The 26,757-nt window shown below is 45.7% G+C and overlaps 2 protein-coding genes across 2 annotated transcripts; both read right to left on the bottom strand.

Annotated features, from left to right (window-relative positions):
- Positions 1-1,343: 1,343 nt before the first annotated feature.
- On the bottom strand, positions 1,344-15,050 carry LOC102144764 (killer cell immunoglobulin-like receptor 3DL3). The gene is given in 10 exon segments (XM_005590337.4): positions 1,344-1,801; positions 1,804-2,011; positions 2,112-2,164; positions 2,627-2,731; positions 6,990-7,040; positions 9,800-10,093; positions 11,639-11,938; positions 13,205-13,489; positions 14,283-14,318; positions 14,979-15,050. Coding segments are annotated over 10 exon segments (1,434 nt in total). The 5' UTR covers positions 15,013-15,050; the 3' UTR covers positions 1,344-1,733.
- A 5,310-nt stretch (positions 15,051-20,360) lies between these two features.
- LOC102144021 (leukocyte immunoglobulin-like receptor subfamily A member 4) lies at positions 20,361-24,571 on the bottom strand. The gene is made up of 6 exons (XM_065534908.1): positions 24,478-24,571; positions 24,026-24,325; positions 23,521-23,817; positions 22,965-23,267; positions 20,601-20,651; positions 20,361-20,452 (listed from the first exon to the last, which is right to left on the bottom strand). Exons 1-6 carry the CDS (start codon positions 24,569-24,571, stop codon positions 20,361-20,363), a joined length of 1,137 nt encoding a protein of 378 aa, XP_065390980.1.
- Positions 24,572-26,757: the final 2,186 nt, after the last annotated feature.

The following is a 26,757-nucleotide window of genomic DNA, read 5'->3' as shown; positions in this document are numbered from 1 at the left end:
TGCTTTATTTATTTATTTATTTTTGAGACGGAGTCTCGCTCTGTGGCCCAGGCTGGAGTGCAGTGGCCCGATCTCAGCTCACTGCAAGCTCTGCCTCCCAAGTTTATGCCATTCTCCTGCCTCAGCCTCCCGAGTAGCTGAGACTACAGGCACCCACCACCTCGCCCGGCTAGTTTTCTGTAATTTTTTTAGTAGAGACGGGGTTTCACCATGTTAGCCAGGATGGTCTCGATCTCCTGACCTTGTGATCCACCCATCTCGGCCTCCCAGAGTGCTGGGATTACAGGCTTGAGCCACCGCACCCAGTCTTTTATGCTTTATTTTTAAAATTGGCAAATAAAAATTATATACAGTCGTCCTTCACTATTCCTGGGTGATTGGTTCCAGGATCCCCATTCAGATGCCAAAATCTGCAGATGCTCAAGCCTCTTGCATGAAATGGCACAGTGAAGCTGGGCGTGGTGGCTCGCGCCTGTAATCCCAACACTTTGGGAGGCTGAGTTGGGTGGATCATGCGATCAGGAGTTCGAGAACAGCCTGCTCAACATAGTGAAACCCAGTCTCTGCTAAAAATACAAAGAAAAAAAATTTATCTGCATGGTGGCACGTGCCTGTAATCCTAGCTACTGGGGAGGCTGAGGCAAGAGAATCACTTGAATCTGGGAGGCAGAAGTTGCAGTGAGCTGAGATCGTGCCACTGCACTCCAGCCTGGGTGAGAGAGTGAGACTCCGAAAAACAAACAAACAAACAAAACAAAACAAAAAAGGCATAGCAATTGCATATAACCCATGCACACCCTCATGTATACATGAAATCATCTCTAGATTATTTATAATTCCTGACAAAGCATACATACCACTCCATTTGTGTCCATTCAACATAGTTTTGCTTTTGAAACTTTGTATATTTTCTCTGAATATTTTTGATTTATAGTTGGTTTAATAAACACCTGTAAACCCCACAGATCTAGAGGAGCGACTGTGTATTTATGGTATGAAAGATGATGTGTGGACATGTGTCCCCATGGAGATGAGACTAACAAGGCCTATGACTCTACAAATGTTTCATCTTGGAATGGCTCTGCCAGCTTTCCAGGTCTGCAGAGAGTAAGAATATCACTTGTTCATCTGATTCACGATCCTTGGATCCTCCCATGAGCTGCATCTGTGGACGGAAATTGGAGTCCCAGAGACAAATCAGGCTCCACCTGCTTCCAGAAGCTCAGAGTCCAGGGATGAGAACCCAGTGGAGGACAGATGGGGCTATATGGACATAGTAATGATAACACCGGAAACTTTCGGCAAGAAAAGAGTCACATTACTGAAACCATGAGGGTAGACATGTTTATTTGAAGAAGAGGCAACTACATTGAAATTATTTTTAAAAATTTATAAGTTTCACTGCTGACAGAGGCTGAAAGATAGTCTGGGGGGAGGTGGAACAGCATGAGGGAAGGTGGAACAGCACGTGTCTAAGTGCCGTGTTAAGAGGGAGCCTCTCGTATGTTTGGAATTGTGAGTTCCTTGGTGTGACTGCAGCCTCCAGTAGGACTAGGAAGTAAGCCAGTAGGTTGGAGAGGTGGGCTGGGGTCAAGTGAAGTGGAGAATTGTGGGCTCAGCAAAGGAGTGTGTTTTCTCTGCAGCAGGCAGTGGGGACCTTAGACATTTGTAAGCGAGAGAGAGGCACGTTCAGATTCGTGGTGTGAGGAAGAGCGATGTCCTAAGATGCAGACTCACACCTTCAGATTCCTGCGGCTGGTACATTGGAACTGGCAAGCTGGGTTTGAGACAGGGCTGTTGTCTCCCTGGAGGACCCCCTCAAGGCCTGACTCTGGTGCTCACGGGCAGGAGACAATGATCTGGGCTCAGCATTTGGAAGCTCTATGTACACGCTGGTATCTGTTGGGGGTCTCTTGGGCCTCTGAGAAGGGCGAGCGATTTTTCTCTGTGTGAAAATGCGGTGATCCAACTGTGCGTATGTCACCTCCTGAGGGTCTGGTTCATCAGAGTCCTGGAGAGAGGGAAATGTTGAGTGAGGGAAGGGCTTCCTATTTTTCAGGCCTCTTAGGGAATAAGACTATATCCATGAGGCTGGGGCAAGGAGGACCTACCTCCCTGTTCACTGTTCTGTCCCCTGCAGGCTCTTGGTCCATTACAGCAGCATCTGTAGGAGACAAAAGTCATCAAAACAGCTGGGAGGACACTTCTGGGTCCTCATTTCATAAGCAGATACCAAGATACAGGGGGAGGCCATAGGTGCCTGAGGTCCCTCAGTTGCCAACAGCCAGACTCAGACATTCTATCTCTCTGAGCTCAAGGACTCATCCCATGAATAGCTCTGAGTTCCCATCCCAGTGATTCTGCCTCCCACTTTCTGCCTGTCATGGAACCTTCTCCTGGATGTCAGTGGCTGCAGGGACATGAGGATACAGTTGAGAATCAGGCAATGGTCTGTGAGCTGAAGGCAGGGACAGGGTGTCTGGTGCTCTCTCTAGAAAGCTCCGCCTCTGTGGCTCCTGCCTTGGGCCAGAGACCATCCTGCCAGTGAGAAACACACACCTGCGTGCTTCCATCCCACTTCCCCACGGGGCCCTGAGGTCTCTGGCCTCTGCTTCGTGAGACTTACTCTTTTTGTTGGAGCACCAGCGATGCAGGAGAAAGAAGAGGAGGATGGTGAAGGGGATGATGACCACTGAGGACACAATCAGAACATGCAGGTGTCTGGGGATACCTGGAGGAAGACGAGACACCAATAAGAAGCTAATCATAGCAGTTCCTCTCTATGGATTGTCTCGCATTTCTTGATTGACAGGTAGCCATATACAACGTCTCTTTAGGACAAACAGCCAGATAGCAGGAGACCCAGCTTTCTCCTCCTCTCTCAGTTATAGCTCTCATAGTAACCATAGAATGTGCTGAGGATACCACTGCTTTAGTTTAGATGTTTGACCCCTTGAAACCTCACATTGAAATTTAACCCCCAGTGTGGGAGGTTGGGCCTCTTGGGAGGTGTTTGGGTCATGGAGGTGGATCCATCCTGAATAGATCAATGCTGTCCCAAGGAGACAGGGTTAGCAAGTTCTCCCTCTATTAGTTCCTGGAGAGCTGGTTGTTAAAAAGAGCTTGGAAACTCCATCGCTCCCTCTTCCCCTTGCTCCCTCTCTTGCTGTGTGATCTCTGGTCTCTGCACACACAGACCCTCCTTCCTTTCTGCCAGAGTGGGAGCAGCCTGAGGCCATCAGAAGAAATAGATGCTGGTTCCATGCTTCTAGTACAGCCTGCAGAACTGTGAGGCAAACAAATCTCATTTCTTTAGAAGTTACCCAGGCTCAAGTGTTCTTTTATAGCCTCAAAAAGGGACTAAGACGGCAACATCCTGAGATCAGGAGGAACGTCCCACAACAGCCTGGGCTGTCTTCCTGTTCTTCCCAGAGGAGGACGTCATGCAGTGCTTTAGCTCAGTGCTTCCTGTGGCTCCAGGGTACAAAACCCAGGCCGGGCTGCTTTGTGGGTTCCCCCAGCTGCAGTGCAAATGGGGTGACTCCATATATCCCGAACAGCTTTTCTGAGCCTTGGGGGACTGGCTTACATCGAAATATAGGCTTCTGTTGTCAGTTGCTGCTTATGTGTTAGTAATGAACCTGCCTATGTCATGTATTCTCTGTGTGTTCTGTCTCCCTGGAGTGACGGTGAGGGATAGAAACTGGCAGAGCCCCAGGTGCAGTACAGGAGGTGTTTAGAGTCTTCTCTGGGAAGACTGGACTGGGATCGATACACAGTGAATGTGCTCTACAATTTCTACAGCCACAACCCTCTTGACTCAAAAAAATTACATTCTCCAAGAAATGAAATAAAAAGTGAAATCAAGATCAGAAAAGGTGAAGTAAATCTGACTTAAATCAAACAGCCATGAAATAATGATGCAGCCCAGGAGTAACGTGCTACTTTTTGTGATCTCCTGAGACATTATTAAGCTGTTGTTCTACCTGAGAGGCAGTGGGAAGCACAACCACCTCCATCATCTATTGTTTCAATACAGCCTGTTCTTCTGTGAGTTAGTACGAAATGTGACCAGGAGATAGTGCTGGCGCTGGTCTCTGAGTCCAAGATCTGAGCTCACTCCAAAGAGTATTGGTTTTTATCTCCCCATGATCTATCTGAATCTCCACAGGTGATTGGAAGTAGGAGTGAGGTGGGGGATTTGGGTGACAGGGCAAGTTTTATACCATGAACAGAGCACATTCTCTATTCCAGGGCCTGTGTTGGTGGGTTCAGGGGGCTTCCACATTTTCTGTATGATCTCAAACTCACAGAAAGCCAAATAAGGAAGAGGTTTTAGCTTGATTGTTTAATGGATAAGATAAAGGGTCAAAGAATTAAAGACAGAGAAGTAGAAAAATGATGGTTGGCATTCAGGTGCCTTTGTAATTTGTGTATGTTATATCATATTTATGTATTTTTTATTTTTTATTTTTTGAGACAGAGTCCCCCTGTGTGGCCCAGGCTGGAGTGCAGTGGCACCATCTCAGCTCACTGAAACCTCTGCCTCCAGGGTTGAAGCCATTCTCCTGCTTCAGCCTCCCTAGTAACTGGGATTACAGGCACGTGCCAATGCACCAGGCTAATTTTTGTATTTTTAGCACACACAGGGTTTCACCATGTTGGCCAGGCTGGTCTCAAACTCCTACCCTCAAAGGATGCACCCGCCTTGGCATCCAAAAGTGTTGGGTTACAGGCATGAGCCTCCATCCAGTCTCGTATATTATGTTATACTAGGTCCTTTCATTTGCACCACCCCTCATGTGTCCATTACTCCTCTGCCAGGTATTGATTTAGATGTAGAAAAAAAATACATCTCAGAAAGAAATTAATGAAACAAGGATTAAACTACTAGGAAAAATCAAACCCAGCAAGACCTTCCTGCAAATGATTCTACCTCACAAACATATCTTATATCCATCTTTCATTCATTTAGTGTGTAAATCAACTCTACATTTCACCAGTGGGGTGGGAATTGCCTTTTCGACAATCTCCTAGATTTCAGTTACGCACCAGGGCCTCCTTTATTTTCACGTCAGTCACTATTAATCACTTAGGGATTCCTAGTTAGCCCTGAGTTGAATCCAAGGGCTGAGAGTATAAAACACACACTCCTTGTTCCTTCTTAGTTTCCTGTGTGCCCAGTGTGCTCTCTGTCTCTCTCCAGTGGTCTTGTAATTCTCCCCATCTCATTCCCAGCGTTTCGGGCAGAGCCTCTTCCTTGAACTTAAGAATGTTTCCACCTTTGTGCTTTCACAGCTGAGAGCTCAGTGTGGAAAATCCTTCTGCCAATCTTCCAAGGGTTGAATCCATTTTTTTCATTAAGGTCGTAAATATTATCTGATCAGTGAGACCTTCTCTGTCACCTGAAATTATACACTCAGCATTATCTATTATTTATTTTAAATCCTGGCTGGGCACAGTGGCTCACGCCTATAATCCTTGCACTTAGGGAGGCCAAGGTGGTCAGATTACTTGAGATTGGGAGTTTGAGACAGCCTGCACAACACGGTGAAACCTCATCTCTACTAAAAAATATACCAAAAAATTTTAGCCGAGTGTGGTGGTGCGCGGCTGTAATCCCAGCTACTCGGTAGGCTGAGGCAGAAGAATTGCATGAACCCAGGAGGCAGAGGGTGCAGTGAGTTGAGATTGTGCCACTGCACTCCAGCCTGTGGGACAGAGTGAGACTCTACCTCAAAACAAAACAAAAACCAAAAAAACAGATTTGGTGCACAGATGCTTCCCAATGGATCATTCATTTATTGATCCACTTGTGCATTCATTTTCTGCCCTCGTTTTTAACCATCTGCAATATCAGTGTCCCAAGAGCAGAGGCCGAATGCACCCTGTTTACCATTTGTGGAAGGCAGGCGAATGCTGCCCCACCCCAAAATGTCCCTGTCCTAGCCTCCATAGCTTGTGAATATATTATTTTACATGAAAGGAGGAATGAAGATTACAGATGGAATTACGGTTGCTAATCAGCTGAACTGAAAAGGAGGGTATCCTAGACGATTTTAGGGAGATTATGATGGATTATCTTGGTGACCCCAATAGAATCCCAAAGTCCTTAAAGATGAGGAAAAAGGCAGAGTAGCATTCAGAGAAAGAGGTGTGGGTGAAGAAGAGTCTGAATGATGCCATGTGAGACGTGACCAGCCTTCATGGGCTTTGAGGAAGGAGGAAGGGGTCTAGGGGCCAAAGAACGTGGGAGCCTCTAGGAACTGGGAAATGTAAGGAGCAGATTCTTGCTTGGAACCTTAAAAAGAAGTTCAGCCTTGCTGTGCCTTTGATATCAGCCCAGTGAGATGCATTTCGTACTTCTGAGCTATAGCACTGTGAGATAATTAAGAAAAACACGCTTTCATCCACAAAGCTTGTGGAAATTTGTTATGGCAACAATAGGAAAATATTCCACACTGCACAGCCAGAGCATGGGGCATTGGCTGAACAAGTGAGTGTCATGTGCATAAATGAACTAAATGCTCTGTTACTACAAGTTTCTTGCTCTGCTGAGTCAACCAGGATTGCGTCATGACAGACAGGAGCTCATTCCTTGGCAAGTAGAACTTTTCTAAAAACATCCCACCCTCATCAGATGTTCTTTTCACCTCCCTTTCTCAAGCCCCCAGGCATTTATCCTGCAGTTAGGAATGCAGGCAGAAAAAATACTGCATTTTTTTTTTTTTTTTTTTTTTTTTTCTGAGAAGGGTGTCAGATTTGCACTCATCCTTGTAGCTTGGAGGTCTCAGGTGCAGAAAATTAGAGATTAAGAGACTTCACTGATTGTGTTGGCCCCAGATCCCTTGTGCTGTTGGAGTGTCTAGAGTTCAGAGACAGCAGAAGACAGGCCCATAATCCCAGAAGGAGCTGAGCTAACGCTTGAATCCAAGGCTTCCACCTCTCCAGGTTTCCAAAAGCAGAGACAAGTGGGGTTCTTTACTCACCAGTGTTGGAGCTTGGTTCTGTGGGTGAAGACCAAGTACTTGAAGAGTTTCCTAGAACACAGGACAGGAGAGAGGTGTGGAAATGAAGATGCCTGTCTTCTACTCAATGGAAACCTTTAAGGTTGGTTCATGCCCAAACATTCTGTTATCTAATGTTGGGCCCTGGAAGTCCTGGTGTACCCTTCTCCATAATCATTGTATGTGATGCTCACTGTCTTGAGACTTCAAGGTATGAGGAGAAAACAGGAGCATCACACTACCTGACTTAAAAATATGTTACAGAGCTGTAGTAAGCAAAACAGCATGACATTGGCATAAAGAAAGACCCATAGAACAATGGAGCAAAATGAAGAACACAGACGTAATCCACCCATTTACATCCAATGGAGTTTGACAAAGGTTCTAAAGGTCTAAAATCAGGAAGGGACTGTCATTTCAATAAATGGTGCAGGGAAAACTGTATATCTACATGCAGAGGGATGAAACTGCACCTCTAACTCTCACCATACACAAAAATCAAATGAAAATGGATTAAAGACTTAAGGCCTAAACCCATTAAACATTTAAAAGGAAACATTGGGGAAATGTTCCAGGACATTTGTCTGAGGAAAGACATTTTGTTTAAAATCTCAAAAACACAAACAATCAAAACAAAAATAGACGATTGGGATTACATCAAACTAAGCAGCTTCTGCACCGCAAAAGAAGCAACCAACAAAGTGAAGAGACAACCCACAGAATATTTGCAAAGTATGCACCTGGAGGGGATTAGCAACTAGAATATATGAGAAGCTCAAACACCTCAATAAAACAAATAATTTAATTATAAAATTAATGAAAGATCTGAACAGACATTTCTCAACGAACAAAACATGCAAATGGATATTGTGTATATGAAAAAATGCTCAGTATCAACTAATCATCAGAGAAATGTGAACTGAATTCACAGTGAGCTATCATCTCACCCCATTACAATGGCTTTTTATCAGAAAGACAGACAAAACAAATGCTGGTAAGGTGGTAGAGAAAGGAGAGCAGCAAGAATGTTTTCATCCAAGAAGCTTCTGGAAATTTGTTATGGCAACAATAGGAAAAGATTCCACAGAGCCAGAGCATGGGGTTTTGGCTGAACGAGTGAGTGAGTGGAAGTGTCATGTGCATAAATGAACTAAATACTCTCTGACTGCAAGTCTCTTGCTCTGCTGAGTCAACCAGGGTTTCATCTGGTACACTGTTGATATGAATGTAAATTAGTACAGCCATTACAGAGGAGAAGAGTATGGAAGTTCCTCAAAAAATAAAATGAGGTTGGGCACGGTGGTTCATGCCTGTAATCCCAGCACATTAGGAGGCCGAGGTGGGTAGATCACTTGAGGTCAGGACTTGAAGAGCAGCCTGGCCAATATAGAGAAACCCCATCTCTACTAAAAATATTAGCTGAGTGTGGTGGTGGGAGCCAGTAATCTCAGCTACTCAGGAGGCTGAGGCTGGGGAATCTCTTGAATCCCGGAGGTGCAAGTTGCAGTGAGCCCAGATGGTGCCACGGCACTCCAGCCTGGGCAACAAGAATGAAACTCTGTCTAAAAAAAAACAAAAACCATAAAACAAAACGTAAAAAGTCAACTTGCACAGGATCTAGCAATTCCACGACTGGGTGTAAACCAAAAGGAAAGGACTTCAGTGTATCGAAGTGATAGCTGCACTCCTATGACTGTTCTAGCACAGTTCACAGTAGCCAAGATGTGGAGTCAACCTACCTGCCCCTCAGTGGGTGAATGGATAGAGAGAATGTAGTACATACACACACTGGAGACTACTCATCCATAGAAACAATAACATCCTGACATTTGCAGCCACATGGATGGAACTGGAGGTCATTACAAGTATTTCCATTTCTTATTCATATGCAGGAGCTAAAAGGTGGATCTCATGAAAGTAGAGAGTAGAATGGTGGCTACCAGAGGCCAGGAAGGGAAGGGTGGAGGGTAAAAAAAAAAAAAAAAAAAGTACTAATTAATTAATTAATTAATTTTGAGACAGTGTCTCTCTCTGTCTCCCAGGCTGCAGTGCAGTGGCATGATCTTGGCTCACTGCAACCTGTGCCTCCTGCAACTAAGTGCATCTCCTGCCTAACCCTCCCAAGTAGTTGGGACTACAGGCATGTGCCACCATGCTTGGCTAATTATTATTATTATTTTGTATTTTTAGTACAGATGGATTTTCCCCACGTTGTCCAGGGTGGTCTTGAGTCCCTGATCTCAAATGATCCACCTGCCTTGGCCTCTCAAAGTGTTGGGATTACAACCGTGAGCCACCGTGCCCGGCCTATAAATGTATTTATGAACAGTAGACTTCACACTTAAAAATGGTAAAGGTGGTAAATTATATAGGTATATTTCACCTCAATAAATACTTTTCCAAATGAAAAGAAAAGGGTGTAGGGGTTGCTGGTGATGACATCTCTCTGTGGGTGAGAGGCCGGGATGGGCTTCTGGGAAATAAGTAAGGTTGAGGGGCTGAGGGAACCTCAGATCTCCCCAAACTGAGCCCAGTCTCCCCACCTCTGGGTCTGTCCTGACAGCTTTCTCCATCTGCCTGGGTGCCGACAGCCCTGAACGCGGGCCTCCATGTGGGCTGTGAAGGAGGGTTTGGAGGTGCCCTGTCTGCCATCCTGCGCCCTGAACCCACCCTCACACCCAGGCTTTGTCTTCTCTCTGCATCTGTCCATGCTTCTCTCCATCATCAGCAGGAAGTTTCTCAGCTATGGCTCTAGGATTACAAGACGTGGGACAGGCATGGGGTTTCCTCACCTGTGACAGAAATGGGCAGTGGGTCACTCGGGTGTGACCACACATAGGGCAGGGCACGGAAAGAGCCAAAGCATCTGTAGTTCCCTCCGTGGGTTGCAGGGCCCAGAGGAAAGTCAGCCTTGAATGTTCCACTGACCCTCGGCACTGCAGGGAGCCTAAGTCCATGGGCCTCCCCATCCCTGGATAGACGGTAAATGTCAAACGAGCTCTGGGAGCTGCAGGACAAGGTCACGTTCTCTCCTGCCTGAACCGTGGGGCCCGGCTGGGCTGTGAGAGAAGGTTTCCCATATAGACCTGGAAAGAGAAGAGGCAGTTTCCTCAGGGAGGTTCTTCCTTGTCACAGCTCCCCTCACACCTGAACTGAGAACTCACTCCCCTGCTCTATGACCTAATGCTCTCTCTCACCCTCCACCCCGTCTCTCTTCATGTCTGTCTCCTCCTTCCACCTTCTCTGTCTCTGACTTCACTTCCCCATCCCTATCTATGTTTTCTCTTTTGTACCATTTTATTATTTCTGACCTTTCTGACCCTACTTGGATTGGTTGACTTGATCTTCCTCTTTCTTTAATTCTGAGTCTCTCATTTTCTGTCTTATTCATAACTTTCTGCATATTTCTATCTATTATCTATTGATCGATCTATCAATTATCTATGTATGTATCTATCATCTATCGTCATCTGTGCATCTATGACCTCTCTCTCTGTTATCTATCATCTATCAATCAATGTATGTATGTATCTATCCATCTATCTATCATCACGTGTCTGTCTTTCTCTCTGTCTCTTTATGTATCATCTGTCTATCTATCTACTTCTCTATATCGTCTATCAGTCATTCATCATCTATTTATCTATCACCTATCTCTCTGTTATCTATCATCTATCTCTTATCTTTCATCCATTTATATCTATCTATCATCTGTCTTTCTCCTTCTCCTTTTCTCTGCCTCACAGTCTCTCTAGTTCTCTTTTGGCATCTCTGCAATCCATCTCCACATCTTTATCTTTCCCTGTTTTCGTGCCCCTCCCTCAGGGCTCTGATTTTAGGGCATTTCTCTGCTCCCTTCCATCATATGCTCACTGCTCTGCCCTCTTTTTCTATCTCTTTATATGTCTGTGAGTCTCTCAATTCCCTTCTTCTGGCTCATTTTGTGTGTGTGTTCATGTCTTCGCTTTTTGGTTTCCCTGATTTCACTCCGTGTCTCTCTGTGGGCTTTTGTTCTCAGTAATCCTATAACATGTGGTGTTATTTGAATATGAGCCTCAGAATCCAGTCTGGGGACTCCAGGAACTCACAGCATACAGGGGTTGGTGTTCTGCTCCCTCACCTGGGGCCATGGTGTCCTGGGACGATGACAGCTCCACTGCATGGAAGGCAGAGGTTTAAGAATAAACATGGCATCTGTAGGTGCCACAAGCCTGGGGCCACAGGGCCCAACTCAGGCCAGATAGACGTGTCTCTTTGGGTTCTCCTGGTAGAGAACACTTTGTGGAGGTGAAACAGAACAGAACCTTCTAACCTGTGCCTGGTCTCTGAACAAAGTCGGCATGGAAGGACACCTCTTCTGGGACATGTCTGTCTCTCTGTGTGTCTTCTTTACCTCTTTATCTCTTTTCCTAACACGCTGTATGGTCCCTGTGTCTGGCTTCTACATTATGATGTGCGGTCTGTACTTGTGTCTCCTGTTTCTCTACCTCTGTTGGTACAGACCTCATGAAGTCACTTTCTCTCCATGAGAATCCCACACTCATCTTCCTCATGACCACCTGGGGCTTCCGGTGCTAGATCATTCACTCCCTGTCCCTGCAAGGGTGAGAGGCAGGTCTGGATTCTCTCACCTATGATCACGATGTCCAGAGGGTCACTGGGAGCTGACCACTCATAGGGGGAGTAAGCGACAGAACCAAAACATCTGTAGGTCCCTGCAAGGGCAGGTATCATGGGACCCACGGAAGAGTTGGCCTGGGAACCCCCATCATGGAGCTGTCCAGTGAGGTGCAAGGGGTCCTCAGTGATCCCCTCTCTGTGCAGAAGGAAATGCTCAAACCTCATATCTGACCAACATTGCAGGACGACCATCTCTCCTGATTTCACCAGGGGACCTGGGTGGGCCAGGAGGGAAGGCTTTCTGTAGACTCCTAAGAAGAGAGGTTGTGAGTTCAGATGGCGTCTCCCTTTCTCATCCCATTCATGGGACCTGGAATAAGTGAGACTTCCCCTCCATGGTGTCTATCTCTCTCCTCCCTGTCTGTGTCTCCATGTTCTTTTCTGTGCCCATAACCCTGGTGCAGGTCCCTCCATCTGTCTCCCTCCCTCTTCCCTGTCTCTCTGTCTCTAGGACCCCTGATTCCCTTCCCACTGGGCTCAGTGTCATCTCTTAGGCTGTTGTATCTGTTTCCCACTAATCTCTTTGCTGGTGTTTATGTGGGGCTGGAAGAGGAACCACGACAGGCTGCATGTCCAGGCTCTCAGCAGCCTGAATCAATCTCTTTTGGACAAATGGGAATGGCTGGCAGGAGGTGTGAACTCATCAGTAAGGCAGGTACCAATGTCCCTGTTCCTGATGGGGGTTGGGAGCCTCTCCTGCCATGTCTGTGCCTTTTCCGTGGTCCCAGCTGCCATAGGGTGGCCCCTAGTGCTGGTTCCAGGAGAATCAACCCCTTCCTCTGTGGATCGAGCCTGGTGGTAGCATCAGTATTCCGCCTGTGCTGAAATCAGTGTAGCCAACCTTCTCCTTGTTTGGTTTCTTAACTTGTCCTTGACCTGAGTTCCTGTGTTGGTTTCCTGTTGCTGCTGTAGAAAATTATCACAAACATGGTGGCAGGAGAGAATACAATAACCCCTTCTACTAATGGAGAACAGAAATCTGACCCAGTTCTCTCTGGGCTAAAATCAAGGCATCTGCAGGGCTGTGCTTCCACTGGAGACTGAGGGAGAATCAGTTCCCTTGACTTCTCCAGCCCTTAGAGCCACCTGCCTTCATGGTTCGTGGCCTTCCTTCACCTTCAAAGCCTGTAGTGAGTCTCCCTCCCACTATGCTGTTCTAATCCCCACTCTCCTCATCCTCCTCCTCTCATGTGGTCCCTTGTGATTACACTGAGCCCAGTGGGACAGTCCAGGACGTCTCCCCATCTCAAGGTCAACTCATCAACAACCTGAGCTCCATCTTCCCCTTCAGTCCCCTGCCCTATAACATAAAGAGTCACAGGGTCCACTGATTACCATGTAGCCATAACTGGGGACAATTATTCTTCCCACCACAGTACCTATTTTTCTGTACTGAATCCCCCTTTACCCTAAAGACAGTCAGGTCCTGGGTGATGGGACCCTGGTGGACACCCCCAGCAGAAGCTCTGGGATTCAGGAGGTGGGACAAGGAGAAGCCCAGACAGGAGCCCTCTGACCTGTGACCGTGATCACCAGGGGGTTGCTGGGAGCCGACCACTCAGTGGGGGAGTGCAGGTGTGAACCCCGACATCTGTAGGTCCCTGCGTGTGCCGGGGTCACAGGGCCCAGGAGGATGTCCTTCCAGAATCTTCTGTTGTAGAGCTCAGGGGCAGGCACCCCATCTTCCTTGTACAGACTGAAGATGGTAAACCCAAGATGAGAGTGACACTGAAGACTCACGTGTTCTCCTTGAGGCACCACAGCGCTGGGCCAGGCAGAGAGGAAGGGCTTGTCCTGACCATCTGGGGGACAAGGAGGCACAGCCTTTAGAGAGGAGGATGTGGAGCAGCCCCTCCCTCCCTGTGCTCAGAAGATTCTCCCCACTTTCCACATTTCTAAGGCTCCTACCACACCTGGGTGCCCAGGGCTACAGGAAGAACCCATCTCGCATAGACATGGCATCTCCCTACAAGAAAAGTGTCAGCTGAGAACTTTGAGCAAGTGCTGAATAAGTGACTCTTACTAGATTTTAATACTGCAAGATTACTCACATAAAAAAACACAAAGTAGACACAGGATGGAGGGCATGACCTTTGTGAATGGAATATCAGCTAATGCATGAACCAAAATAAACAACTAAGCCCTCATTAGAAGATCTGAAATGTCAGGATCATGACTGTGGTTCCCCACCCCGCTTCTGGTAGAATGACAGCGGCAACACTGCAGCCCCGACCATCATGGAAACACTGGAGGGTGTGAGTTACGTTCTTGTCCTCAGAGGCTGGCTGTTCTTGCACTGCTTCCCTCCCTTCCTCTGTCGGTGACACCACTTCTTCCCCACACACTGCTGCTTTGAGCACTCCAGTCTCCCCCAGGGTCCCCACAGACTCAGCCAAGGGAAAGAAAGAACAGGGAGGGCTAGGACAGAACTGTGGGCCAAGCTTCCCATGGCTTCCTTTTCCTAGTTCATGAGAGATTCCCACATGGCTTCCCATCGTCATCCCATCAGTCAACCCCTTGTGCTGCCTGCCTCATGTTTCAAGAAAATCATCTTATGTGGGGAGATGACAACCTAAGGTTTGGAGAAGGACTCACCCACATGTGACCAGGCCCTCTGCAGCAAGAAGAACCCTATAAAGAAAGATCATGATGGATGATCCATCTGTACATCACCTCCAGGCCCATATCTCCACTCCAGACCCATATCTCCACTCCAGGCCCATATCTACAGTTCCAGGCTCATATCTTCACTCCAGGCCCATATCTACAGTTCCAGGCCCCTATCTACACTCTAGGCCCATATCTCCACCTCCAGGCCCGTATCTCCATTCCAGGCCCATATTTGCATTCCAAGCCAGTATCTCCACTCCAGACCCATATCTCCACTCCAGGCCCATATCTACAGTTCTAGGCTCATATCTTCACTCCAGGCCCATATCTACAGTTCTAGGCTCATATCTTCACTCCAGGCTCATATCTCCACCTCCAGGCCCGTATCTTCATTCCAGGCCCATACTTGCATTCCAAACCAGTATCTCCACTCCAGGCCCATATCTCTATCTCCAGGCCCATATCTCCATTCCAGGCCCATATCTAAAGCTCCAGGCCCATGTCTCCACTCCAGGCTCATATCTCCACCCCAGGCCCATATCTCCACTCCAGGCCTATATCTCCACTCCAGGCCCATATCTCCACTCCAGGCTCGTATCTCCACCTCAGGCCCATATCTTTACCTCCAGGCCCAGATATCCACCCCAGTGCTCCCTCCCTCGATTCCCTTCTGGGACTCACCAACACATGCCATGCTGATGACCATGAGCGACATGGTGCTGCCGGTGCAGACAGGCGGCCGCGCCCCAGCTCAGCTCAGCAGCACACAGGATGTTGTGAGGGGCTCATGCAGTTGACATGCTGACCACATCATGAGAGGATGACGTACACAGGCTCTTTCTGCCTTGCATGAGGCCCAGTGGTTGTTTGCTCAAGAGTGGAACATGGCTTCCTGGAAATTGTTCCAACTAGAATTGACACCTTGCATCCTTCACTATTGCCAACTCAAAACACGTCTCAGATCCAATCTCTCATACAGGAGATGACTGAATTTTGTGCTGACATGAAAGACTTTTGACGTATTTTTGTTGTTTTCTTCTGAGATTCAAACTCTTCTCCATGGGGTATTTTTTGCCCATTCAATATGATGTTGGCTGTGGATTTGTCATAGATGGCTCTTAATATTCATTTGGAAACAAGTTGTTAAATCTCCATGTTTTTCTGTAGTTTTAAGAGATGATCTTGGTATTTTTTTCCATTTTTATTATGTGCCTTGTTATGATTTTGATTCTTTGAATTTATTGAGACTTGCTTTGTGGCCAATCTTAGAATATGGTATGTTTTTTTGTGTGTGCAGATAAGAAGAATCTATATTCTGCAGTTGTTGGGTGGAATACTCTGTAGATGTCTCTTACATTCAATTGGTCCAGTGTTGTCTTTAAGACCAGAATTTCTTTGTTAGTTTTCTGTTTTAGTGATCCATCTGATGTTGTCAGTGGGATGTTGAAGTCCGTTACTATTATTATGTGACTGTCTAACTCTTTTCATAGGTGAAGAATAACTTGTTTTATGAATCTGTGTGCTTCAAAGTTGGGTCCATATATATTTAGAATAGTTAAGTCTTCTTGTCAAATTGAACCCTGTATCATTTTGTAATGCCCTCCTTTGTCCTTCCTGATTGCTGTTGATTTAAAGTGTGTTTCATGTGATATAAGGATAGGAATGCCTTCTCTTTTTTTTTGTTTCCTGGTTGCCTAGTAAATATTTCTCCATCCTTCTACTTTGAGCCACCTGTGGGTGTCATTTCATGTGAGATGGGTCTCTTGAAGACAGCAGGCAGTTGGCTCTTGGCTTTTTATCCATGTTGCCACTCTATGCCTTTTACGTGGGGAATTTAGGCCATTTACATTCAGGGTTCATATTGATATATGAAATTTTGGTCCTGTCATTATGTTGTTGGCTATTTTATAGACTTGATAGTGTAATTGCTTTATATTATTTGTGAGCTATGGCTTGAGTGTGTTTTTGTGGTAGCAGGTTTTTATCTTCTGTTTCCTATTGAGCACTCCACTAAGGATCTCTTGTAATGGTGGTCATGGTGGTCTAGTGCTAACAAATTCTTTTAGTGCTTCCTTGTCAGAGAAGGATTTTATTTCTCTTTTGCTTATGAAGCTTAGTTTGATGGGATATGATATTCTTGGTTGGATTTTCTTTTCTTTAATAATGCTGAAACAGGCTCCTAATCTCTCTGGCTTATACGATTTCCACTGAGAGTTCTGCGGTTAGCCTGATTGGGTTCCTTCTGTAGGTGACCTGCTCCTTCTCTCTAGCTGCCTTTAAGATTTTTTTCTGTTGTGTTGACCTTGGAGGATCTGATAACTGTGTGTATTGGGGATGGTCACCTTGTGTTATATCCCACATGGGTTTTCTGCATTTTTTTTTTTGAATTTATATGTCTTCCTCTCTAGCAAGATTGGGAAAATTTTCATGGACTATGTCCTCAAATATGTTTTCTACATTGCTTACTCTTTCTTCTTCTCTTTCAATAATTCCAATGAGCCATATATTTTGTGTCTCTACATAATCCTATATTTCTCAGAGATTTCATTCAGTTTTTAAAAATCTTTTAAAAAATTTTTGTCTGACTGGGTTGATTCAAAGATCTATTTTTCAAGCTCTGAGATTATTTCCCTAGCTTGATCTCTTCTGCTTTTGTTGCTTCTGATTGTATTGTGAAATTCTTGAAGCGAAGTCTTCAGTTTCAGGAGTTCAGTTTGGTTCTTTCTTAAAATGGATATTTCATGTGTCAGCTCCTAGATCATTTTGCTGGATTCTTTGGATTGGTCTTCATCTTTCTCCAAGATTTTGGTGAGTTTCCTTAGTATCCAGATTCTGAATTCTGTGTCTGTCATTTCAGTCATCTTAGTATGGCTAACAATTGGATTTCTGGGGAACTATCGAGTTGCCAGAGTTCTTGTATTGATTCTTCTTCATGTATGAGGCTGGTGTTCCTTTAACTATGATGTAAGTTAAGCATAGTCAGTTGTCTTTATTTCTGGGTATTTTGAGAGGACTGGGACTCATATAGAATCTTTATTTGTGGCTGAGTCTTTGCCTTAGTTTTCACAGGTGCTGTATACTGGCAAAATATTTTGGTGTTGTGTTTTGGTCTGTGATTCAGTGGGTGGTGCTTAAGAATGTTGGCTGGCAGATAGTTTGTTACTCAGCCACATGGCTCCTTCGTATTTTTGTGCAGCTGTCCCCAGCACTCTGTGGTGAGGGTGGAGAAATGACCCCCTCACCTAGTCCACTCCTGAGCTTTTGAGGAGCCCCCTTTAATGACCAGCTCCACGACTGTATTTCCTTTGTTAGGTGTTCTAGTCAAAGGTGTGGGTGTGATGTCAAAATCACCTCACACCACAAGACACCCAGCTAATTTTTGAATTTTTAGTAGAGACAGAGTTTTGCCATATTGGACAGGCTGGTCTCAAACTCCTGACCTCAAGTGATCCACCTGCCTCGGCCTCCCAAAGTGCTAGGATTACAGGTGTGAGCCCCTGCACCCTGCCAGGGGTTCTTGAGTTGACACATCAATCATCTACTTGGACTGGTGATTGGTAATTCTGATATTGGTCCTTTTCCTAGGGTGGAATTCTCATCCTCCTTCCACGGCCCTAACTTCAAACTTTAGGGAGCAATGAGTTGGATTATTGCTCTGATTTTGAAGGGGAAGCTGATTTGTATTTAAATATTCATTTTTTAATTTTCTTAAATTTTTTTGACCAATTAAAAAATTTGTTTTCAGCTAAGTTTATATGAGAAACTAACTCATATAAAACTCAGAGATGGTCTTCTCCTGATATGTCCATTTTATATTTTTATGATTGCCTTTTAAATTATATTGAATGCTTGTAATTCCAGGGACATGTCTTTCAGAACAGTATTTATTCTTATCTACATGTTTTGGAGAGTGCACTAAGGGACATTGAAGTTTATTTCCTGAAAAGAGTTTAATTTTAAAATGTATTTTATTTAATAACTCAATGATTTTGAATGTCTAGGTATTTCAGAGATTGTTTTAGACAATTGGTTTTCTTGTGATATGTGACCACTTCATCTAAGCTGAATAATGTCTTCATAATGTCCACTTAGAATCTTTGGAATTCTGTAGCATCTGTACTGATGTCATTGTTTCCTTTCTGATATTGGTAACTTTCCTGGGGTAGGATTCTTATCTCCCCCTGAGGTTCTGCCTCTAAAATTCAGGGAACAATGAGTCAGATTAGTACTCTGATTTCAAAGGGAAAGCTGATCATCTACCATTTTTTATTTATGTAAATGGACACATTAACATCCCTTGCCTGAACCTTAGTTTCCTTGTTTGGAGCATTTTGCTATAAATCTCACTTCTCAGAGTGATTGTGGGGCTTGATGTGGCTGGGGTATGGGATGAGCTCAAATATAATTTATTTCCAGATCAGGTTAAGGCATGAAGGGGTTGGGACTTGTTAGAATCCTGTTGTTGGACTCCACAGTAAGGGCAGACATTTGAGGCACTCAATCGAAAACCTCAGTTGTTCCTAGCACTGAGAAATTTAATAGAAAGTTTCTAAAACATTACTCATGGTCTTATGCACAAAAAGTAAAGTGATAGCACCGGAAGTAGACAGAGAATCATAAGAAAAAAGAGAGAGCAAAGCTCAGTGGTCACCAGTGCCTGGGACCATCAAGGGGTTATTAAGGAGGAAGTTTCCACTTCTGTGTGGAACAGAAGAGGCTCCCTAGGGTCCTCACAGACAGGGAGTGAGTCAAGACTCTGGGCGAGGCTGGAAGCTCTGGTTCTCCTTGAGTTTTTTTTTTTTTTTTTTTTGAGACAGAGTCTTGCTCTGTCCCCCAGGCTAGAGTGTAATGGCGTGATCTTGGCTCACTGCAACCTCTGCCTTCTGGGTTCAAGCAATTTTCCTGCCTCAGCCTCCCAAGTAGCTGGGACTAAAGGTGCCTGCCACCACGCTCAGCTAATTTTTATAATTTTATTAGAGATGGGGTTTCACCATGTTTTCCAGGCTAGTCTTGAACTCCTGACCTCAGGTGATCCACCTGCCTTAGCCTCCCAGAGTGCTGGGATTGCAGGCATGAGCCACCACGCCTTCTCTGAGATTTTACAGATGGGCTCTGGGACATCTCTGCTCATTGACCGGAGCCCCTGGTCAGCACTGAGCCACCTCCTCCGTGTGTGTATTTGGGACTTTGAAACATGAGTCCAACAGAAAGGACCAAGGAAGTGTATTTTTTATTTTTAGTTTTTGAGATGGAGTCTTGTTCTGTTGCCCAGGCTGGAGTGTGGTGGCCCAATCTCGGCTCACTGCAGCCTCCGCCTCCCAGGTTCAAGCAATTCTCCTGCCATAGCTTCCCGAATAACTAGGATTACAGGCATGCCCCACCATGCCCAGCTAATTTTTAAAATTTTTAGTAGAGATGGGGTTTCACCGTATTGACCAGGTTGGCCTAGAACTCCTGACCTCAGGTGATCTGCCCACCTCAGCCTCCCAAAGTGCTGGTATTACAGGCATGAGCCACTGTGCCTGGCCTCAGACTCATGTTTCAAAGTCCCAAATACACATTTGCCCACCTATTCCAGTTATTTAATCCAGATGTATGCTCAGAACTGAAGAGATGGAGAATCAATAGTTCACTTCAGGGAATGTGGCAGTTGGAAACAAAGAAAAATGCATTACATGACAGTGGACCAGAGCACATGATCACAGGGGTGTGGACGCAAACCCACCACGGGGGATGTGCCCTCACGTCACAGGGAGCAAAAGGAAGGGAGGGGCAGTCACAGAGGGTCCACAACAGCAGGATGGAAATCACCGCCATTTAATGGAGGTTTAATAGAGGAAGCATTCTCTACAGGCACCCAGATATCTTCCTGCACCTGACCCATACCTCCCCTTCTCGACCTTCTCAGTAGACAGTTTCCCGAATGATGGTCCAGACTTTCTTTCAGAACCTTTTGGGACCATCAGATTCATTGCCAAGGCTCTAGCACTCTGACGGGTGTATTGTTCTCTCTTGTGTTTACCTCCTGGTTGCATCTTGGGAGTTTCTCTGGCTGTGCCAATCCTAAAACAGCAGAATCCCAAGGACCACCAGGACCAAGCCAGCCACGGCCATGCGGATGAGATTCTCCACGGTGTAATCCTGGGGGTGTGAGGCTGGGGATGGTGGACAAAGAGGTCACAGAGGTCAGGGTAGATCATCATGACCCAGGACCCCTGGATGTCCACCCAGGATGCCCACCTCCCCTTCACAGGACCTGACCCTCTGTGCCAGCCCCATAACGGAGAGCATCTCCTCACTCACTAGTCTTGGAGTCTGTCTGGTTTTGTGACGGGCTGAGGGTCTCAGCTCCTCCTGAGAATCAACCAAAAAAAGAGGGGAGGTGTGTGAGGAGTTGAAGAGACTTAAGTCAACATGTCCCTCAGTTACTGCATTCCTTTGTGTCTACATTTCTCCTAACTGTTCTGTAGTTATGTGATAGAACCTTTTCCTGATGCGGCAGAGGTGCATACATACATATATGCACAGGAATAAATATGTGTATATACATAATTGAGATATAATAGTGTGTGTATGTAAATATATAATGCTTATGTATTAGAAGATATATCATAGTGTGTGTATATACAAATGTGTAATACATAATATATATTATGAGATATATAATATGTGTGCATGTAAATATAAAATGCATAGTATGTATTATAAGATATATAATAGTGTGTGTATAAATAAATATATAATACATAATATATAATAACATATATAATAGTGTGTGTATACATATAAATATGTAATAAGATATATAATAGTGTATATATCTAAATATATAATACATAAAATATAATAAGACATATAACAGTGTGTGTATATCTAAATATATAATACATTATATATTATAAGATACACAATAGTGTGTATATATAAATATATAACACATAATATATGATATATAATAGTGTGTATATATAAATACATGATGCATAATATATAATAAGATGTATGATAGTATGTGTATCTCTAAATATATAATACAATATATAATAGTGTGTTAATATATGTTATATATAAATATGTAATATATTTATATATAATATATAATATATAAATATCATATATTTATTTAATATAATATATCAAATATATTTATTAATATATAAATATATTTATTATATTAATGATATATTTATTTAATATAATATATCAAATATATCAAATATTTATATATTTTATATATTATATATTAATATATAATATAAATATATACTTTATGTATTTATATATTGTATATAAATATATTTATATATTTATATGTTATATATAAATATATTGATATATATAATAAATATATTGATATATATATTTATGTATAACATATATGTTAATATATAAATATATAATAAATAATACATAAGATATATAATAGTGTGTATATATGTAATGCATAATATATATTATAAGATATATAATACTGTGTGGGTGTATATACATAAATAATACAAAATATATAATAAGATATATAATTGTGTATACATAAATATATAATACACAGTGCATAATAAGATAGATAATAGTGTGTGGGTATATATAAATATATAATACATAATATATATTATAGGATAGATAATAGTGTGTAGGTATATATAAATATATAATACATAGTATACATTATAAGATAGATAATGGTGTGTGGGGTATGTATAAACACATACATACAAATTTGAAGTGGGAAGAGTATTATAAAATTTAGAAACAAGTTTGTCCTCCATTTTCTTGTGGTTAATGTAATTATTATCAATAAATCAGAAGAGATCATTTGGGAAAGGATTGAAAGGGAGTGTGTCAGGGGTAAGTTAATGGGAACTAAAATTAGCATACTCAAACCAAGAACTTTCTCATCTATACTTAACTAATTTTAGAAGATAGAAAGGAATCAAAGCCTTTCAAATTATTCAAGTAGTAAAACAATCCTTAAAATTCACAATGTCCACAGTTGCTATGAATATAACTTCAAAAGCCTGCTGATATAAATGTATAAAGTTTAATTTTAAATGTATTGGATAAACAGACATTATTAATAAGAAGTTATTCTCCATCATGAATGCACATATTTAATTTAATCCCAAAGAAAATCAGAGCACAGTCATTTTACATCATAACGCTACCTACCAAATTAAATGTGTAAATTATAAATGCCAGCATTGCTTTGAAATCTTCAGAAACAGAAAGAGAAACAATAGATACGTGGACGTAAAAAATAAAGGACAGAAAGGAATTGCGCACGAGGTTTGCTGTTGAATATTTGCCTGCATTGCTGCAGTGAGCAGATGCACAATCTCCCCTTAGTCTCAGGTATGCACTGAGTGTTACGGGGCCACTGGGGGAGCCCAGGTGGGGAGTGGGTGGAGCCTCCATCTTCTATCCTCAGTCTAAGTATGATTCCTCCAAGGTTCCTCCGTATCTCATTTCAGTCCTCCCTGGCCTTTAGCCCCATCTGAGGTCTCTGGGGTGGGAGCCCAGGATTAGGAGGTCCCTGACAATTTCCACCCTCTTATGGGCTGGGCCCTCTCCCTTTACTCCCCTCTTTCCTTAGCATCCTGAGCTCTGCTGGGGGCAGGGCCTGAGCTGAGCCTTTGAGCTCAGAGAGGACAAGGTCAGGGCCCTCACCTGAGACCACGAGCTCCAGGGGGTCACTGGGGTGAGACAGCAGGTAGGGGAAGAATCTGTGTGAGCTGTAGCACCTGTAGGTCCCTGCGTGGGCTGAGGTCACAGGACCCATGGGGAATTCAGCCTGGTGCTGCTGAGCTCGGTGCTCTGATCTCAGACGCAGCAGGTGATGGGCTGCCCCCTCCTTGGTCAGAAGGAAAGTGTCCATCGGGCTCCGTGACTGACACAGCAGGGTCACGTTCTCTCCTGAAGCCACCATGGGGCCCGGCTGCACTGAGAGGAAGGGTCTGTCAGGGATCTGTCCTGGAGAGAAGAAGGATGGGTGAGGGGCTCCCACCTTGTTCTGAGCTGAGACTTCCCCAGGCCTCTCTCTGGGGCCCTCAGTCTCTCTGTCTCTGTTTTCTCTGAGTCTCCCCCTCCCCACCCATCCCCTGTCTCTCTCTGTGTCTTTCTCCCTTAGGACCCCCACCCCTCATCCTGGCCATCACCACCTGGGCTCCCCCAGCAGGGCCTGAGCAGAGCCTGGGTCCCTGACTGAACCCGCTGGGCTCCTCACCTGCGATCAGGATGTCCAGGGGGTCACTGGGGGCCGACCACTCGGAGGAGAGGTTGTGTGCACCGTAGCATCTGTACTGGCCCCCGTGGGACACCCTCACAGGGCCCAGGGTAAAGTTGGCCTGGGAGAGCCCAGCCTGGGGCTGCTGGCCAGAGCCCTGGAGGAGGTCATGTCCCTGCTCCTTGTACAGAGCAAATCTGTCGTAGCCGACATCAGAGCGACACTGCAGGGTCAGATTCTCTCCAGGGGCCACGACAGGGCCCTGCGGGGTCAGGAGGGAGGGCTTCCTAGACACGCCTGGAGGAAAACAAGAGTTGGGACTCGGAGGACTGGTTCCTCCCACACCCCTTCCTTCTCCCGTTCTGGCCCTGCAGGTCTCACTGTCTCTCACACTCAGTCTCTCTGGGCTCAGGAGTCCCAAACTTCCCCTGTTCCACCCTCCTACGTGGGACTCCCTGAGAGTGCGTTCTCAAAAATAAATCGGGCAAGGAGCAGATGTCTGTACCTGAGACCAGGATCTCCATGGTATCACTGGGTTCCGACCACACCTGGGTGATGTTCCTGTAATATCCATGGCATCTGAACATCCACCGGTGACTGGGGGCCACAGGGCCCACAGGGAACAGGGCCAGGAACAGCCCGTTGGAGAGTTCCTGTGAGTCCAGCATCCAGGAGAGCTTGTTTTCTCCTTCCTCAATCAAAATGAACCTCTGAAATCCCAGCCTTGAGCTACACTGGATGGTCACGTTCTCTCCTGAGGTCACCACAGGGCTCGGCAAGGCTGAGAGGGTGGGTTTCCTGTAGGCTCCTAGGAAAGAAGGAGACACTGTCTTAAATGGGACTCATGCCTCCCACATCATCCCCCAGGGCTGAGTTATTAGAACGAAGATGCCCCTGAGAACTGACCTCCTTCCTGAGGGCAGAGCCTGGGGCTGGGACCCCTGAGTGTCCTCTTACCTGTCACCACCAGTTCCAGCGGGTCACTGAGCTCTGACCAGCCTGCAGAGCTGAGATAGTGACAGCGGTATGTCCCTGCATAGTGCTGTCTCATGGATGGGATGAAGAAGTTGGTCTTGTTCCTGGGCTCTGGTGGGCTCTGTTGGTGCCAGGTCATGGTGCTTCCTTCCTTGGTGAGATGGTAACCCTGGGTATCCAGGGTCCCCTGGCACCAGAGGGTCACGGAGCTCCCCCAGCTGATCACAGAGCCTGGCTCAGCCCAGAGGCTGGGTTTGGGGAGGATCCCTGGAAGAAACCACAGGCTGGAGTCCACAGACCTCCCCTGCCCCTCATTCCCAGCTCAGGCCATGGACCCTCTTGATTTTCTCACCCTCAGTTCAGAAGGCCCTGAGATGAGAGTCCGGGTGCTGAGTGTGAGGTAGGGCAGGGGAGCTTAGCAGAGACTCACCCGCAGGTGCTCGGGTATTCTGGCCCAGACTCAGCCATGGAGGAGAGTTTCCTGTGGGGGATTTGGAAGACAGAGGTGTGACTGCTTCCCTTCCTGCTGGAGCACCAGTAGCCACTGGACCCCTGAGGGTCTCCAGTGAACAAGGCTGCTGTGGGAGCCCCCTCACCCCAGCCCAGTGCCCCTCCTGTCCCTCGTCTCTCCACCACTGACTGAGGCACAGAAGAACAGGGAGGATGGACACCATGATGCCTGCTCTGCGTGCTCCAGCTGTGGGACAGGAGACCACACGACCCTCCAGGACAGACAGACGCGCGGATGTGGTTAGGTCAGAGCCTGCTGCCGCCTGTCTGGGTCCCCACAGCTGTCAACCCACAGGAAGTGGACACAGCCTCTTGCTGGGCCTGTCTCTGATTCCCCCCAGTGTGGGGGCTCAGGAGGACCCAGGCCCTCTGCACACATCTCAGCTCAAACCTGAGGTGTCCCCTGATGGCCAGGGCTCCTTTGTCTGAAAACCTGCCCGTGGAGGGTAGACCTAACATCACGTCTAGGTCAGCTACCAACTGGGCGGGAGTCTAAACTGAAAACACAGCCCTTATTTTCTCAGAGCCTCCACTCATGACATCGACTTTCCTTTTCCCCACCGATGCGAAGACAAATATGTCCCCAGGAGACAGTCATCCTGATCTGAAGAGACCCACTTCCTGCTTTCAGTAAATACAGTCGATTTCATTAGGGGAGGCTCTGGGAAAATTAGGGGATGCAGTTTAGCAGAAGATGAACATTCAGCAACTTGTTTCTCAATTAATTAATTTATTGCCAAAGAGAGAGAGAAGTGGAAATATGAGAATAGGGACCATGACTAGAATGTGGTTGAGGGAGTGTTTTCTATCTTATTCCCTGGCAGAGAACTAAGGGATAAGAACAAGAAAGCTGGCCGGGCGCGGTGGCTCACGCCTGTAATCCCAGCACTTTGGGAGGCTGAGGCAGGCGGATCACAAGGTCAGGAGTTCGAGACCAACCTGACCAACATGGTGAAACCCTGTCTCTACTAAAAATACAAAAATTAGCCGGGTGTGATGACGTGCATCCGTAATCCCAGGTACTCAGGAGGCTGAGGTGAGAGAATCGCTTGAACCCAGGAGGCGGAGGTTGCAGTGAGCCGAGATCACACCACTGCACTCTAGCCTGGTCAAGAGAGCCAGACTCTGTCTAAAAAAAAAAAAAAAAAAGAACAAGAAAGCCCAGTGAGAGGTGGTTGTGGGAACACACTAAAGAGGAAAGATCACTCAGGACTGGGAGTGGTGACTTACGCCTGTAATCCCAGCACTTTGGGAGGCCGAGGCGGGTGGATTACCTGAGGGCAGAAGTTCGAGACCAGCCTGGCCAACATGGTGAAACCTCATCTCTACTAAAAATACAAAAAATAGCCGGATGTGGTGGCAGGGGACACCTGTAATCTCAGCTACTCAAAAGGCTGAGTCAGGAGAATCTCTCGAACCCAGGAGGCAGAGGTTGCAGTGAGCCGAGATTGTGCCACTGCACTCCAGCCTGGGCAACAGAGCAAGGCTCTGTCTCAAAAAATAAAAATTGAAAAGAAAAAAGGAGAAAGAGAAGAGGAAGGAGACAGAAAGGAGAGGAAACACGCCTGAGGTGGAACATTACATGTAACATGGAGTAGGCAGGGAATCCGACAGAGCACAGAAACTCTTGCTGGGTGCGGTGGCTCATGTCTGTAATCCCAGCACTTTGGGTGGCCGAGGCGGGCGGATCACATCTCATGAGGTCAGGAGTTTGAGACCAGTCTGGCCAAGATGACAAAATCCCGTCTTGAC

This window comes from Macaca fascicularis, chromosome 19 (assembly GCF_037993035.2).
Source record: "Macaca fascicularis isolate 582-1 chromosome 19, T2T-MFA8v1.1".
Classification (NCBI taxonomy): domain Eukaryota; kingdom Metazoa; phylum Chordata; class Mammalia; order Primates; family Cercopithecidae; genus Macaca; species Macaca fascicularis.
Note: the sequence above shows the minus strand (reverse complement) of the source record. Positions and strands in the feature narration are given on the sequence as shown.